This window comes from Trachemys scripta, chromosome 17 (genome assembly GCF_013100865.1).
Source record: "Trachemys scripta elegans isolate TJP31775 chromosome 17, CAS_Tse_1.0, whole genome shotgun sequence".
Lineage (NCBI taxonomy): Eukaryota > Metazoa > Chordata > Testudines > Emydidae > Trachemys > Trachemys scripta.
The window spans coordinates 21,489,630-21,504,112 of NC_048314.1; the positions used below are offsets into that span (position 1 = coordinate 21,489,630).

General features: G+C 42.7%; 1 protein-coding gene across 3 annotated transcripts in view; it reads left to right on the top strand.

Annotated features, from left to right (window-relative positions):
* Window positions 1-7,679: 7,679 nt before the first annotated feature.
* The window catches only part of GSN (gelsolin), a 45,397-nt gene continuing 38,593 nt past the window's right edge, over window positions 7,680-14,483 (top strand). Inside the window, exons 1-2 of one of the 3 annotated variants that reach the window (XM_034793725.1) lie at window positions 7,708-7,825; window positions 10,165-10,216. In XM_034793725.1, coding sequence (XP_034649616.1) covers window positions 10,184-10,216 — 33 coding nt within the window. In that variant the 5' untranslated portion in view covers window positions 7,708-7,825; window positions 10,165-10,183. Of the gene's footprint in view, window positions 7,826-10,164; window positions 10,217-14,483 lie in introns of all 3 variants that reach the window. The other 2 variants (XM_034793726.1, XM_034793724.1) reach the window with 2 other exon arrangements.

A 14,483-nucleotide genomic window follows, 5' to 3' on the forward strand; every position in this document is an offset into this window, starting at 1 on the left:
TGTCTATTTGCCATTGCACAGCTGTGGTAGGTAAGAAAAGCTTTGCAAAAAATGTAATTAATTAGAACTTAAACTGTTTTTGAAAAATGTTGAAAATGGATCAATAGATCTCATATATGTTGCTATGTTAAACATGTTACAAAACTCAGATTAGAACTAATGAATTTCACTAGGCCACATTCATCCCTAGGGCATCAATGGAGTTGCGTGAAGGATGAATCTAGCTCTGATTGATTTATAACACAGTACAGAAGAATAATAAAGCAATGATTCCCTTTGGATACAGTTGTAAACTATCTACTGCTGAAATACCTCAGAAGTTAAAAATCATGTTTAATTTCTCAGGGGCTCAAGTAAATTGCCCAATAAATAATACCTTACATAGAGCACCTTTCATCCTGAATGATCCCAATGTGTTTACCAAACTGATATACACACTATGCACAGGGATCACTTCACCCACCTCTAAAAAGAAACAACTTCTGGGGTGAATTATAACAACAGCGCACAACAGAACTAACCAACCATTTAGATCAGGAAGTGGAGAATAACTTTGCCATTTGAAACTCCATGGGGAATTAAGATAGGCAGAACGTAAGTACCCAAAGCCAGGTGACTGAGGTTAAAACCTCTGTTCTTGCAGCAAGTTGCAATCTGATTCTTTTCCTGGTGCTACAATGGAAGCAAACCTTTTATTTTCAATCTATCTAGCTTGTATTTAAAGCTTTCAGCCTTGTACTGCAGCAGGAAAACACACAAACATGATCATTGAGTACAGAAGAATGAAACTGTTCATTCAGAAATGGCTTGGAAGGGTTGACAAAACCAGCTGCTGTTTCTGTACCACTGGTTGGAATTAACGCTGACCTCAGCATTACCACAAGTAAGTCGAATGTCTGCCTTTGATTTTTAACGTGACAGTGTTAGAGAGTTTGTTTTAGATGAAGCTAGAGTTCTAAAGTTTTGAGGTAAGGTGTAGTGCTTTTTTATGATCATAGTAACAATACTCATCATTTATAAAGGAATTTACATACAGTACCCACAATTATTATTCCCATTTTAACTATTATTATTAATCCCTTATTAAACTGACCCAGAAAGATTAAGTAACTTGCCCAAAATCACATTGTCACTGAATGACAGTCTCTTTTCTTCAATGCTTAGCCGAACAGTTGGCTGTAGCGATCATTTGCCATTTGTTCCGTTCCTGCGCGGCTCCAAGGACTTAGCGGCCCAAGAGTCCAACATCGGAACAAACTTGATGAACCCACGTAATAGGGTTTTGACTCAGTGGCAGTGCTCAGACGAAAACCACAGACACTCTGACTCCAAAGCCAATGCTCAGAAACTGCCTCCAATGTAGGATACTTAAAAGGTCACTGCCAGGTTGGTAGGTTTTAAACTGAACCTATATTGATAGTCTGCCCCTTTTATAAAATCTTCCCATAAGGACTGAAGGATTTTTTTAAATTGTTTTGAATTGCTCTCTAACAGGGATATAACTGTACAGATCTACTACAGATTAGGAGGTGTATTTTAAACATATAATCTGTCCCATGATTTCTGATTGTTTGGTGTTTTTTTAAATCAAGCAATTTCTTGAATTGAACACCAAAGTCTCATTGCTTTTGCAGAAAGAAACATCTTCATGCTAACTCTTGTAGTAGGTATGCTTGGTGTGGGGAGTGGCAGGTCAGGAGTGACATGCATTGGTAGAGTCAGATGGAGGACTAGAATAGTACACCTCTACCTCGATATAACGCTGTCCTCGGGAGCCAAAAAATCTTACTGTGTTATAGGTGAAACCGCGTTATACCGAACTTGCTTTGATCCGCCGGAGTGTGCAGCCCCGCCCCCCCTCCCCGGAGCACTGCTTTACCGCATTAAATCCAAATTCGTATTATATCAGGTGGTGTTATATCGGGGAAGAGGTGTATATGGAATTGCTATCTAAGGAGCCTTTTAGAGCTGTGCATGTGTGAATATTGTAAAGCATCTATCTACTCTATGCCTGGGTTGAGTTATTTCTACTGTACCTTCATGTACATGAACAGAAAACATTATTTATGAAAATACATTTTCATCCAAAAATGTTTACCAAAAAAACAACAAAGATTAATAAATGTTATGCAGGATGAGTCTATTCTGTTAATTTAACATTTTGGAACATGGGGGAGTGGAGGAAAATTCTCTAATGGCTGAGATGTAGAAGTATAAAGAACATCCATCCATTGTATACAAAATCATCATATGTCATGCACGTGCAGTACAACTTCTCATGCAGCTTACCCAGAATTGTTATGACATCATTACACAATATATTTACAGAATGATGTGATGATCTAACAATCTTAACTGTATAAATCTATTCTATCACTATATTATTTGACAGGGTTTCTGTATGTATAGACCCAATTATTAAAAGTTACTTAACATCAAAACACAACAAAAAAAATAATAAAACAAATTCCACATTAAGAAAAAGTTAAACAGTATTTGAAATTAGTAATTTGCAGTAGTAGGAAGATGTGGCAGAAATAAATTCTTTTTAGAAGGGTCTAGGGGAATAGATTGAGAAATATTTATAAAATATCTGCCATCTAGTGCAATCTGACTCACTTCACAGGAAAAATAAATAAAATAAAATAAAATAAATAATATTGTTCTTTATAAGTATTTTTACGAGCTAGAGATAAAAGTAATCATCGATGGAGCAGTGTTCTAATCTGGAGCTGGAGTAAGGATAAACAAGGTTCAGGCTTTATTAAAGAGACAAACTGCTTAACACCGTCCTTACATGATAACTGCATTCATACTAGATAAATTCTGCCTGGTACAGAAGACATCAGGTATCCGTATAACCCAAACACCATAGAAAATACTTGAGTCAGATCAGGATAGAATTTCCAGGATCAAGACCAATTACATGCCATCTCTATCAGTGCTTAATTTGTAATGAAAGAGGTGCCGCGGCTCAAGCAATTATGTGCTGGGACTCAAGCAATTTTTTTTACATTCATAACTGATGCAGCCAGCCCAGAGGTGCTGAGGCTATGAACTGCCAAGCCTAGAGGTGCCAGACCTTAGCCCTGGCAAGCCCTGTCACAAATTAAGCACTGATCTCAATGTAAGCTTACTTTGCCTAGCTTGATTACTTGCCACTTCCTTTGCATTTGTTGGTGGGTCTCCCAACCCTAGCATTCTTTTAATGTAATTTTGTATTGAGAACTTAGAACGCAAGAAGAGCTAAATATAAGCCCTAGAACAGAGACACTGACTCCATTTTAGGACTGAAGCCCCCCACTAAACAACTAAGCAGCACTGATAAAAAGAAATGGATGTCTGATTTGTTTCTGATACTTTATGTGTACATTTTCTTTCATTCAGGAGCAGAGATGAGATACAATTCAGCTGGACAGTGGGGGGGTGGCGGGGGGGGTTAACATTTTCCAGGCTAGCAGCCAAAAATCAAAATTGTGTAACTTTTATATTGCAGCTGTTGCGTCATATTTATGCATAACTGCCATTTAACTTCTTGGTGTTTTATATAATATATGAAAAAGGGAATGTAGAAGCCACATTTTTTTCTGCCAGTAATCTTCAGATTGAGAAAAGACAGTAGCCATATGAGGGATAGCACCCACTTAAGAATGGGAACCAAGCCCCATGTGAATCAGGAGGGCTGTTAGGCTCAGTCACTTATTTGTAAAACCCGAGGTGTTGGAGGAAGCCATGCAAAAGTTAGTAAGCTGCAGACTGAGCTAAAGAAGAGTATGTAATAAGATATTAAGCAAATGATAATGCAAACTACAGACAAACAAGTGGTGAAAGAGAACCACGTTCCCTGGGTGAGAAGTTATTTAAATTATAATTATTAATCCAGCACCACAAATACCCACACAGCTTTACAGGAAATGCCATACTCACATTTGCCCCGTGATCCATTCATTCCTTGGCCTCTCTAGTGATGTTGCCAACAAGGTTGCCAATCTAAGGTCCTGATCCTGCAACTGACTCTGCATGGGTGGACCCCATAACCAGTTCAAAGCCCCACTTATTTCAAATACATGTTTTGGGCCATTATAACACACAGGACAACAGCTCGAATGTGATAAGATGGAGAGAGAACATTAGGAGATGCCATCAGGAAGGAGATCAACATAGAAAGGCTTCAGGAAAGAATTAGAGGGGTTTAAGGAGGAGAAGAAAGGAACTGGCATTCTGCATGTTGGAAATTATTCCAACCATGGAGTGGTAGGCATGAAAAAAGACATGGAAGACAGACAGTTGTTCAACATCAGAGTATTTCCATGTCTTCCCCACCTCCACATCCCCTACAAATAAATCCCTAGGCTGATACACTGTATCAGTCAGAAAATGAAAAGGTGGTCACTATGCTCCTCAGTTCTTTTGCAAAATCTGTCAGACTATTTAGTTTCAATTGTTGACCTTGAAAAACAGCTGAGGCTGAATTTAACTGGCTCAGACTGCTACTTGAAATGATCAAGGTTCTTTGGATTCTGTAGTCAGTTTGTTAATGTCTAACATAGGTGTACTCAGAGTCACACTCTGATCTCATCTCAAGGGTTTCATGTCCTAATAGAGTAATGCATCTTAGTGTTCATGTTTATATTTAATTGTTTTTAATGTTTGCTCAAATTTGGCAAAAGAAAGATTAATTGCGGATATTGTTGGCTCACCTGTATAAAAAGTTCAATAAAGGTCATGTTATAGAGGTGCTTTAGAAATGCCAAGTGATTGTGAGTATGAATTGTTAGTGTTAGACACAACCCTGTGGAATGAAATCCTCACTAAATACATAGAACAGATACAGCATGAAGAGCAGTAATGTACATTCCTCCCACTGACATAAAAACAGCCATATTGGGTCAGATCACTGGTCCATCTCACCCAATATCCTGTTCTCCAGCAATGGCTAGTGCCAGATGCTTCAGAGGGAATGAACAGAACAGGACAATTTACTGAGTGATCCATCCTGGTCAGCCAGTCCCAGCTTCTGGCAGTCAGAGGTTTAGGGACACCCAGAGCATGGGGGTGTGTCCCTGATCATCTTGGCTATTAGCCATTGATGGACCTATCCTCTATGAATTTATCTAATTCTTTTTTGAACCCTGTTATACTTTTGGCCTTCACAACATCCCCTGGCAATGAGTTCCACAGGTTGACTGTGCATTATTGTGTGAAGAATTACTTTCTCTTGTTTGTCTTAAACTTGTTGCCTATTAATTTAATTGTGTGACCTCTGGTTCTTGTGTTACGTGAAAGGGTAAATAAGACTTCCTGATTCACTTTCTCTATGCCATTGCCATTCGTGATTTTATACATCTCTATCATATCTCCCCGAGTGATCTCTTTTCTAAGCTGAACAGTTCCAGTCTTTTTAATCTCTCCTTATATGGAAGCTGTTCTGTACCCCTAATAATTTTTGTTGCCCTTCTCTATACTTTTTCCAATTCTAAAATATCTTTTTTGAGATGGGGTAACCACATCTGCACGCAGTATTAAAGGTGTGGGCATATCATGGATTTATATAGTGGCAATATGATATTTTCTGTCTTCTTATCTATCCCTTTCCTAATGGTTCCTAACATTCTGCTTGCTTTTTTGACTGCCACTGCACATTGAACAGATGTTTTCAGAGAATTATCCACAATGATCTCAAGATCTCTTTCTTTTTATGTACAGTTGGGATTATGTTTTCTAATGTGCATTACTTTGGACTTTTCAACATTGAATTTCATTTCCCATTTTGTTCCAGTCACCCAGTTTTGTGAGATCCCTCTGTAACTCTTTGCAGTCTGCGTTGGACCTAACTATCTTGAGTAATTTTGCAGCAAACTTTGCCATCTCACTGTTTACCCCTTTTTCCAGCTCATTTATGAATATGTTGAACAACACTGGTCACAGCACAACTCCTTGGGGGTCACCACTAGTTGCCTTTCACCACTGTGAAAATTGATCATTTATGCCTACTCTTTGTTTCCTATCTTTTAACCAGGTACTGATATATGAGAGGTCCTTCCCTCTTATCCCATGACAGATTACATTGCTTAAGAGCTTTAGGTGAGAGTCCTTGTCAAATGTTTTCTGAAAATCCAGGTACACTATATCTACTGGATCACCCTTGCCTGCATTTGTTGACCCCCTCAGAGACTCGTGAGGGATGATTTCCCTTTACGAAAGCCATGTTGACGCTTCCCCAATTCATCACATTCATCTGTGTCTGAGAATTCTGTTCTTTACTGTAGCTTCAACCAATTTGCCGGGTACTGAAGTTAGGCTTACTGGCCTGTAATTGCCAGATTGCCTCTGGAGCCTTTAAAAAAAACAAAATCGGCGTTACATTAGCTATCCTTCAGTCATCTGGTACAGAGGTTGATTTCCAGGGATAGGTAACATACCATAGTTTAGTAGTTCTGCAATTTCATATTTGAGTTCTTTTGAGTGAATACCATCTGGGCCTGGTGACGTATTACCGTTTAATGTATCAATTTCTTCCAAAGCCTCCTCTCGACACCACAGTCTGGGACATTCCTCAGATTTGTCACCTAAAAAGATTGGGTCAGGTGTGAGAATCTCCCTCGCATCCTCGGCAGTGAAGACCGATGCAAAGAATTCATCTAGCTTCTCCACAATGGCCTTGTCTTCCTTGAGTGCTCTTTTAGCATCTCTATCATCCAGTGGCCCCACTGACTGTTTGGCAGGTTTCCTGCTTCTGATGGACTTAAAAAAAATTGCAGTTAGTTTCCGTGTCTTTTCCTAGTAGCTCTTCAAATTCTTTTTTAACCTACCTAACTAGACTTTTACACTTGACTTGCCAGAGTTTTTGTTCCTTTCTATTTTCCTCAGCAGGATTTGACTTCCAATTTTTAAAAGACATCTCTTTTTCCCCCCTCCAACTGCCTTTTTAACCCATGCTCATGTGCTTCATCCTTGACCTGGATGGTCCATCAATCCCCATGGTCCATTCAGTTCTTGGCCACTGCTGATGCTTCTAATAAGGCAGTCAACTAGTGCCAAGTGTAGCAATGGTTTTAGTGGAGCCTGGGACCTGTAAAAAAAGTTTGTCAGTTGTTTCTAATTTGTACACATTTGTATACAGTTGTTCTCCAAAAGTACAGATACTGACAGGACCATGACGAAAGAACATGTGCCAGGCAGGCGGCTGCCTGGGCTGTTGGACATTTGAGGACCCCACAGACAACGTCAGCAGGTCACAACCCAGTTCTCCCTCCTGTAGTGGAATCGGCCAAGGCCCCATCAATGTTAAGGCTGGCCCTGGATCCAAAAGCCCTTAGGAATCTAGATGAAGCTCATTAATTTATCTACTCAGACCACTAGCACTACTTGCCAGTGCAAACCATCCTCAGCAGCTGAGATTACGCTGAAATCAACTGGGCTGGAATCGACTAGTTCACATCCAGTTAGCTCGGTTGTTGTGGACCACAGGAAAGGGCTGCTGCACAAGGAGGTGGATACATCCTCTCTATGCTTATGCACCTAACCTCACCGGCTTCCTCCTGTTGCTTCTGCCCCAGTCCTGGCTGCTACACGGCCACAGCGCAGCCAGCCCTGCAGACCCCAGCTGCTGGCCCAGCCCCACCCCCGGATCCTCCTCCTGCGGGCCGCGGCTGCTCAGTGGAGAACAGAGTCACTCGGTGCCCACGTGCAAGGCCCTGCCCACCCCCGCCCCAGTCCCAGTGCCACTCCTGCCTGCCCAGCCCCTCTGCGCCAGCTTCCTTCAGCCAGCCGGGCGCCGCAGCAACTCGCCAAGTCGTCTCCTGCCTTTAAGCAACAGCTGCAGGTAGGTCCGAGGCGAGAGCCCCACTGCAGGGGCTCGGGGGGGTGCTTCGGGCAAGCGGGAGGCGGGTGCCTGCGCTTGCTCCGGGCTCGTCTCCATCGGCCGCTCCCTGCTGGAGACCGCCCCGGGCGCAGCAGCTGCCCTGTTCCAGCAGCGCAGAGCGGGGACGTGTCGGTCCCTCCTCCCCAGCTGCTGCGGGCGGAGGAAAGAGTCTTTGCAGTCCCGTTTGTGAGGCTGGGGGGACAAGGACCCGATCCCGCCGCCGGTGGGACAATGGGAAGCTCCCCCTGGACGCCAGGATGGAGCCCTGAGTTGGCTTTGACTCTCGGCAGCTTCCACAGAAGGGCAGGAGTTGGGAGGCAGCCGAGCACCGGGGAGCCCGGGTGCCCCCGACCCATGAACGCCCTGGACTCCGGAGGTGGGGTCCCTGGGTAGCAGGGAGCCGCCGTGCGCCCTGGGTTACGCGCATGAGCGCAGCCAGGAGGGACCCACCCAATCCAATCCTGATGCGCTGCTGGAGGGTGCGAGGGGCGATCGCTGCTGTCCCTCACTCTCTGGCTGCTTTGATGCGTCTAATAGAAACCCAAGTAAAATATTCCACGGGTGCCCGTCCAGCACCGGATGGTATCTGCAGTGACCGGCGGTAGCAAATCCTGGCAAGGAGCTGGGTCCCCTCCACTCTCCCTGAGTCCCAGGGGAGGGAAACGTGCGCAGCAGCCTGCAGGACCGAGCCCAGATTCTTTTCGGAGGCCTCCTGAATTCTTACTCCTTAACCAAGGAGGGAGGTGGATGTTGATATTTAAATAAACTCTCCTGCCTGAGGCGCTGGCCCTATTTCAAAATCTATAATAAAGAAAGTGGATGTACAAAAAGTTCAAAACTGCCCAACGTTACTAATGGTTCTCTCTGCAGAGCTAACTTTCCTTTTGGGTACACCACTTTTCATTTAATGGTGAAACTTAGGTGCTGCATCTACACTTAAACAGAGTGACTCATTGGAATTGAAAGAATATTTACATATAAATAGCCAGTGAACAAACCTTTCATTAGTAAAGGGACACTTAAAATGTAGTCAGTTATACAACTGTTAATAGATAACATTTTATTTTCACTCTTAGCAGCAGAATGGACCCGGCTGCTTTTTGGATGCATATTGGGGGTGTTCTTTTTGGTAATTATATAGTAGCTTTAGGGTAATAGCTGCTGCTGCGAATTTTATTTGGTTGTAAATTCTAGCAGACAAGATGGAAGGTTACTATGAGTCATTGCTTGCATATGCACACACCCACATCAATGGGCATTACTGAAATGGTTTTGGATGGCAAACCATAGTGGAAATGGAAATATAAGCCTGCAGCAGTTTTTTGTTTGTGCCTTAAAAACAAACAAGCAAATAGAATATTCTCCTTTTGAGAAAATATAGTAATACCGCACAGCTGATTGAATAGCTATGGTATCATTTCACCAAATGATTGATATTAATGGCTGATCAGTGAGATGATTTCAGAGGCACAATAAGGTATTTCCTATTATTACATTGTTGAGGGCAGTATAAGTACCTAGATAGATAGAATGAGGAGAGCTCAAAGAAATGATTAACTGTAGAAAGGAGAGCTTTTACTTTTTTGTAGCCTGCTGAAAACGTACACAGCCCTGTACAGTACAGGGAGTAGACAAGCTCCCTGTCCCTAGTATCTTACAATCTAAGAGTAAAGAGAATAGATTTGCTTAGGTAAAACATCCCCTGCCGTGAACAGAAAATGTATGTTCAAAATCCCTGTGTTTTGTGTGGTTTGTGAGATTAATGACAGGGCATCTGCTGTGTGATTTGGCCTTACATCGTCCAGCAACACATCATCATATATTTTGTGATGTAGCTCCATGATCGTTTCTGTGCTTCAAGAAATTTAATTTTGTTTTTTTAAATTCTCATAAAATCACTGACGATGTTACATTTTTTTTTAACATACTGAAGATGTATGTTTTTGTTGGCCAGAGGCAAAAATACCCTGGTGTAATCTGATACAGAAATCCTGAAGAAGCGTCTACTCCATAACATCCCCCTGCTGTTCTTGGATATCTTAATAAGAAACCTGTGAAGATTGTATTGGTGGAGTTGCAGAGGAGATCAGCGAGTAAAGGGTCATCTTCCTCTGCTTTACAACTGATTTAGGATAGATGCCAAACACTGGTAAAAATAGCACAAGTCTGTTCAAAGGAGTGCCGGGAATACTGGGGGCTTTGTGTTTGTTTTTTGCCTGGAGTAAATATGTTTTGAAAACACTATTTGAATAGAAATTTCAAAGATGTATACACTTAAACGTATTTAAAATGTTTCCTAGGAAGAGAGTTAAAAAAGTTATGGGGATGACTTGTTTCAAGGAGGCCTTATTAGTAAGTAGATCCTCTTTGAATAAACTGCTTTGAATGTTAACTTGCTTTTGGATGTAAAAATCCAACTTTGCTAACAAGGATCCTACCATCATTCTTTTTCCGGAGTCTGTTATTTCTCTAACTGATAATTGCAGTTCTTTCCATCCTCCATAGCCAGCTTTATGCATGATGCAAGTTTATTGGCAAAAAAACTTCCCTTTGCTGGGGCATGGCATGGCTCAGCACAGGGTATTCCTCCTTTAGGATAAAAAAGGGGAGCTTTTATAGCATCTTTCCTCCTCTAGGTTTCTCAAACTACTCTACAAAGTAATGAGTTAAAAATACTATCTACAATGACTATTGAGACAAGTGAAGCCACATTTTTGTGACCTGGAATAGTTCTCACACATCCTTAGAGATTGCAGCCAGGTTTATTAATTTTATCTATGGGAAGGTTTGCACAATAGTCCCTTCGATAAAGTGCCATGAGCAGAAGAGATCCCAATTTAACATGCCCTCCACTTGATGGCTTCTAGCATTTCAGCAGGCTTCTTGCCAAGCACTGCAACGTACATAGTGGCTACTGTCTTAAGTTTTAGAATGGACTCCACCCTGTGACCTCCATACCTGGTAGTGAGAATGCTGGCCACTCAGTCACAGTGACCCTATATTGAGTGGGAACCATTTAAAAGAATTAATTTATCTCTACCATCTGTTGGCTTGATCATCCTGTCACTAAAGTCAGTGGGAGCTTTACCATGGATTTCAGTGGTACTCAGCCTGAAGACAGTCTGGTTTATCTGGAAGCACCTGTAGTCCCAGGAGAGTGTGGGATGTAGTTATACCTCATTGAGCAGCAATGATCAATCAGTGAGTTTGAAGATGTTCATATGCATCTAAAAGTTACTGGGGAGATTTTCAGACACAACTGGCATTGAATTTCAGTGGGAGCTAGGTCCCTGTCTGCCACCTGTGTCTTTGAAAAACTCCCCCATAATAAAGTTTAATTTGTAAAACAAACATGGCACAATTAGTGGCTATTTCCCACAGCCTGATGACAATCAAATGTGTTGGGAGGGAAGAGGGAGAAACTGAACCAGAAATCAAGACTTGCCTGTTTCTAAATGACTAAAAGAGCAGCAAGGCAGAAATTACAGAGAGTTCTATTTGTTTCAACTTTAATCTTAACTTAACATAAATTCAACCCCTGATCATCTTGAGTGTTTTAACCTGGGACTTTCATTACCAAAGCACAGACCTCTACCAGTTGAGCTGAAGGAGGGGCAGCATTAGCCAATTGCAGTAGTGGGCAGTTGTCCTCTATGGACTAATTCCTAGAAGGGGAAGGCAGCATCTACTTTCAAGCGTGCTACAGGCTAATTTCATAATATAGAGGTGATGCTGTCAGCTCTACCGATAATACAGGTTGTCCAACACTTTCCATTATAAAACCTTGTTTTATAAATATTTTGTGTAAATATATAAGCAAATCTTGGGTAACTCACAAATTGTTAGTGTGTCTGCCGACATCACAAAGTTGGATGCGACTGCTGCAAAAAGAGAAAAGCTAACAAGATGATAAAAGTCCTCCGACAATACAGAAAGCAGTACTAATATTTTAAAGAACCACCTCGACTAAATGCTGCCTTATATGGGTTTGAATATAACTTTTTTTTTTTCTGGTGCAGGAAAGAGATCTGATCTAGGGACTTTTGGTGGGAACCATGCCATTCCTAAAATAGCTACCATGTATTTGGTGGTTACATTTGTTTTTTCATTCTCTTCACAAATATGATCTTTCTGGTTCATAATCCAAGTTTGAACATCAGTGCAGCTAATCAATAGCTGTCAGATGGAGGAACATGCTGGGTAAGGATGTGCCACTCAACACACCAGTGTATCCCCACTTTTACTCCTGCCTCAAGAAACAATTGCATTTAAGCCAGTGGAACTTTGAGTCCTTCATTCAAGTCAAATGAAAATCACTGTTAAGTTACTTGATCGTTAAGCTTTTGTAAGACACTGAGTAACACTGGACAGCAAAAAGCAGATGTTCTAGGTTAGTTTTTGTTCATTCATACAGCATTTAGGAATATAGGAATTGCCATGTGGATTGTCTAGTCCAGTATCCTCTGTCTGATGCTGGCCAGTATCAGATGCTCCACAGGAAGAGTAAAGAAACGCAGTGTGTGGATGTTCTCATTTTTTATATACATTTCTAATCCTATTTTGAATCTTGCTGAACTCCTGATTCAGTGATGTCTAGTGCCACTGAGTTCCACAAGCATCAGCTGGAGTACTGTCTCCAGTTTTGGGCACCACACTTTAAGAAAGATGTGAACAAATTGGGGAGATTCCATAGGAGAGCAACAAAATGATACGAACTTTGGCAAACATGACCTGTGAGGACAGGCTGAAAGAACTGGGCATGTTTAGTTTAGAGAAGAGAAGAATGGAGGAAGGGGGAACAATCTTCAAATAGGTAAAAGGCTATTATAAAGAGGACTTTCTAGTTATAAGGATAGTTAAACATTGGAACAGGTCACCTAAGGAGTTTGTGGAATCCCCATCACTGGAGGTTTAAGACAAGACTGGACAAACACGTGTCGGAGATGGTCTAGGTTTACTTAATCCTGCTTTGGCATGGGGGGCTGGACTAGATGACCTTTTGAGGTCTCTTCTAGCCCTGCATTTCTATGATTATGTTCTACATAATCTCTATCATTTGTAAATTTGCTGCTTTTCAATTTCATTGGCTGTCCCCTTTTTCTTGTATTATGAGAGAGGATAAGTGGAAGTACCTGATTTATTTTTTCTGTGCAATTAATTATCGTGTATACGTCTGTCATGTCTCCTCTTATTCTTCTCCTCCACATAAAATTAAAGTCCCATGCTTTTCAAGCTCATCATGCGTTTATCATTCCAAACAAAAGTATGAACAAACAATTTTAGGAGGCTGAGGGATAGAGAAAGAGAGCTTAAAATGGTTATCAGCTTTGGATGTATTTGCATTTAGGTCGTGTGTTAATTGGAAAGGATACCAGAGACTAGATTTAAAAAAAGAAAACTCCTTGAATGCACACAATCCATGTGTTGTTTTAGTATTTCAAGGGTTTTCACAAATATGACAGGGTTTTGATGCAGAAGAGGCCACAGGACAATGATTCTGTTAAAAGTTAAACACTTAATGCTCAGGACAAGATGTAGCTACTTAGACAAGTGCAGCAGATACTTCAAATATATAGTATTAGCAGTCTTGCTATTTCAAAATAGATCCTGCAACCTGTGTCATGCCCTCTACCCTAACCAAGACCGCAGAGAGGGGGATTTATATTTGTTAGATCCCAGTTCTGCTTCCTCCAAGACCCATCTCAGAGCAGCATCTCCTTGGAACTTACTGGACATGTCCACTAGGAATGCTGCCACCTTAAAATGCAGCCTGGGTAACTTCTTTTCCCTGCCACATGGTCCACAGTGGAGGAGTCAGGCTGCTCCCCAGCAGTCAGAAAGCACAGCCTGTGGGGTTTGTCTGAGCGAAAAATATCCGTCTTCCCAAAACAGTTCTCTGAGCAGAAAATTGCTTTTACTGCAGCACTGTGAAAAATAAAATGGAGGGTAAGACAGAAAGGAGGGGATGTGAAATGCAGCATGTTACCCATTGTACCTACTCTGCTTCCCAGGGCCGTTTTTACCCATACGCAAAGTACACAGCTGCGTAGGGGACCAGGGAATTTGGGGGACCGCATTTCCTGGTGCCCTGGCAGCTGCGTGCTGCTCCAGCCCCTGCTCCGCCTCTTCCTCATGGCCCCCACCCCTCCTCTTCCCACCCCTGATCCGCCCCACTCCTTCTCTGCCCCAGCCCCGTCCCGCCCCCAGTCCCCTGAGGACTGCTGCAGGGGATGGGCCTGCACCAGGGCCGGTGCAAGGAAGTTTCACGCCCTTGGTGAAACTTCCACCTTGCACCCCCGCCCCCCCAGCCCTGCGGCAGCTCCCTCCCCTCTGCCCTGAGGCGCCCCCACCCCCCACGTCAGCTCCCCCTCCCCGGGGAGCTGTGCGGAAGCTCCCAACCCCAGCTCACCTCTGCTCCGCCTCCTCCCCGAGCACACCACCCCCGCTTTAATTCTCTTCCCCTCCCAGGCTTGCGGCGCCAAACAGCTGATTGGTGCTGCAAGCTTGGGAGGCGGGAGAAGTGGAGCAGCGAGTGCGCGCTTGGGAAGGGGGTGTAGCAGAGATGAGCTGGGGTGGGGAGCTGCCGCACAGCTCCCCGGGCCGGGGGGGAGCCCTCCCT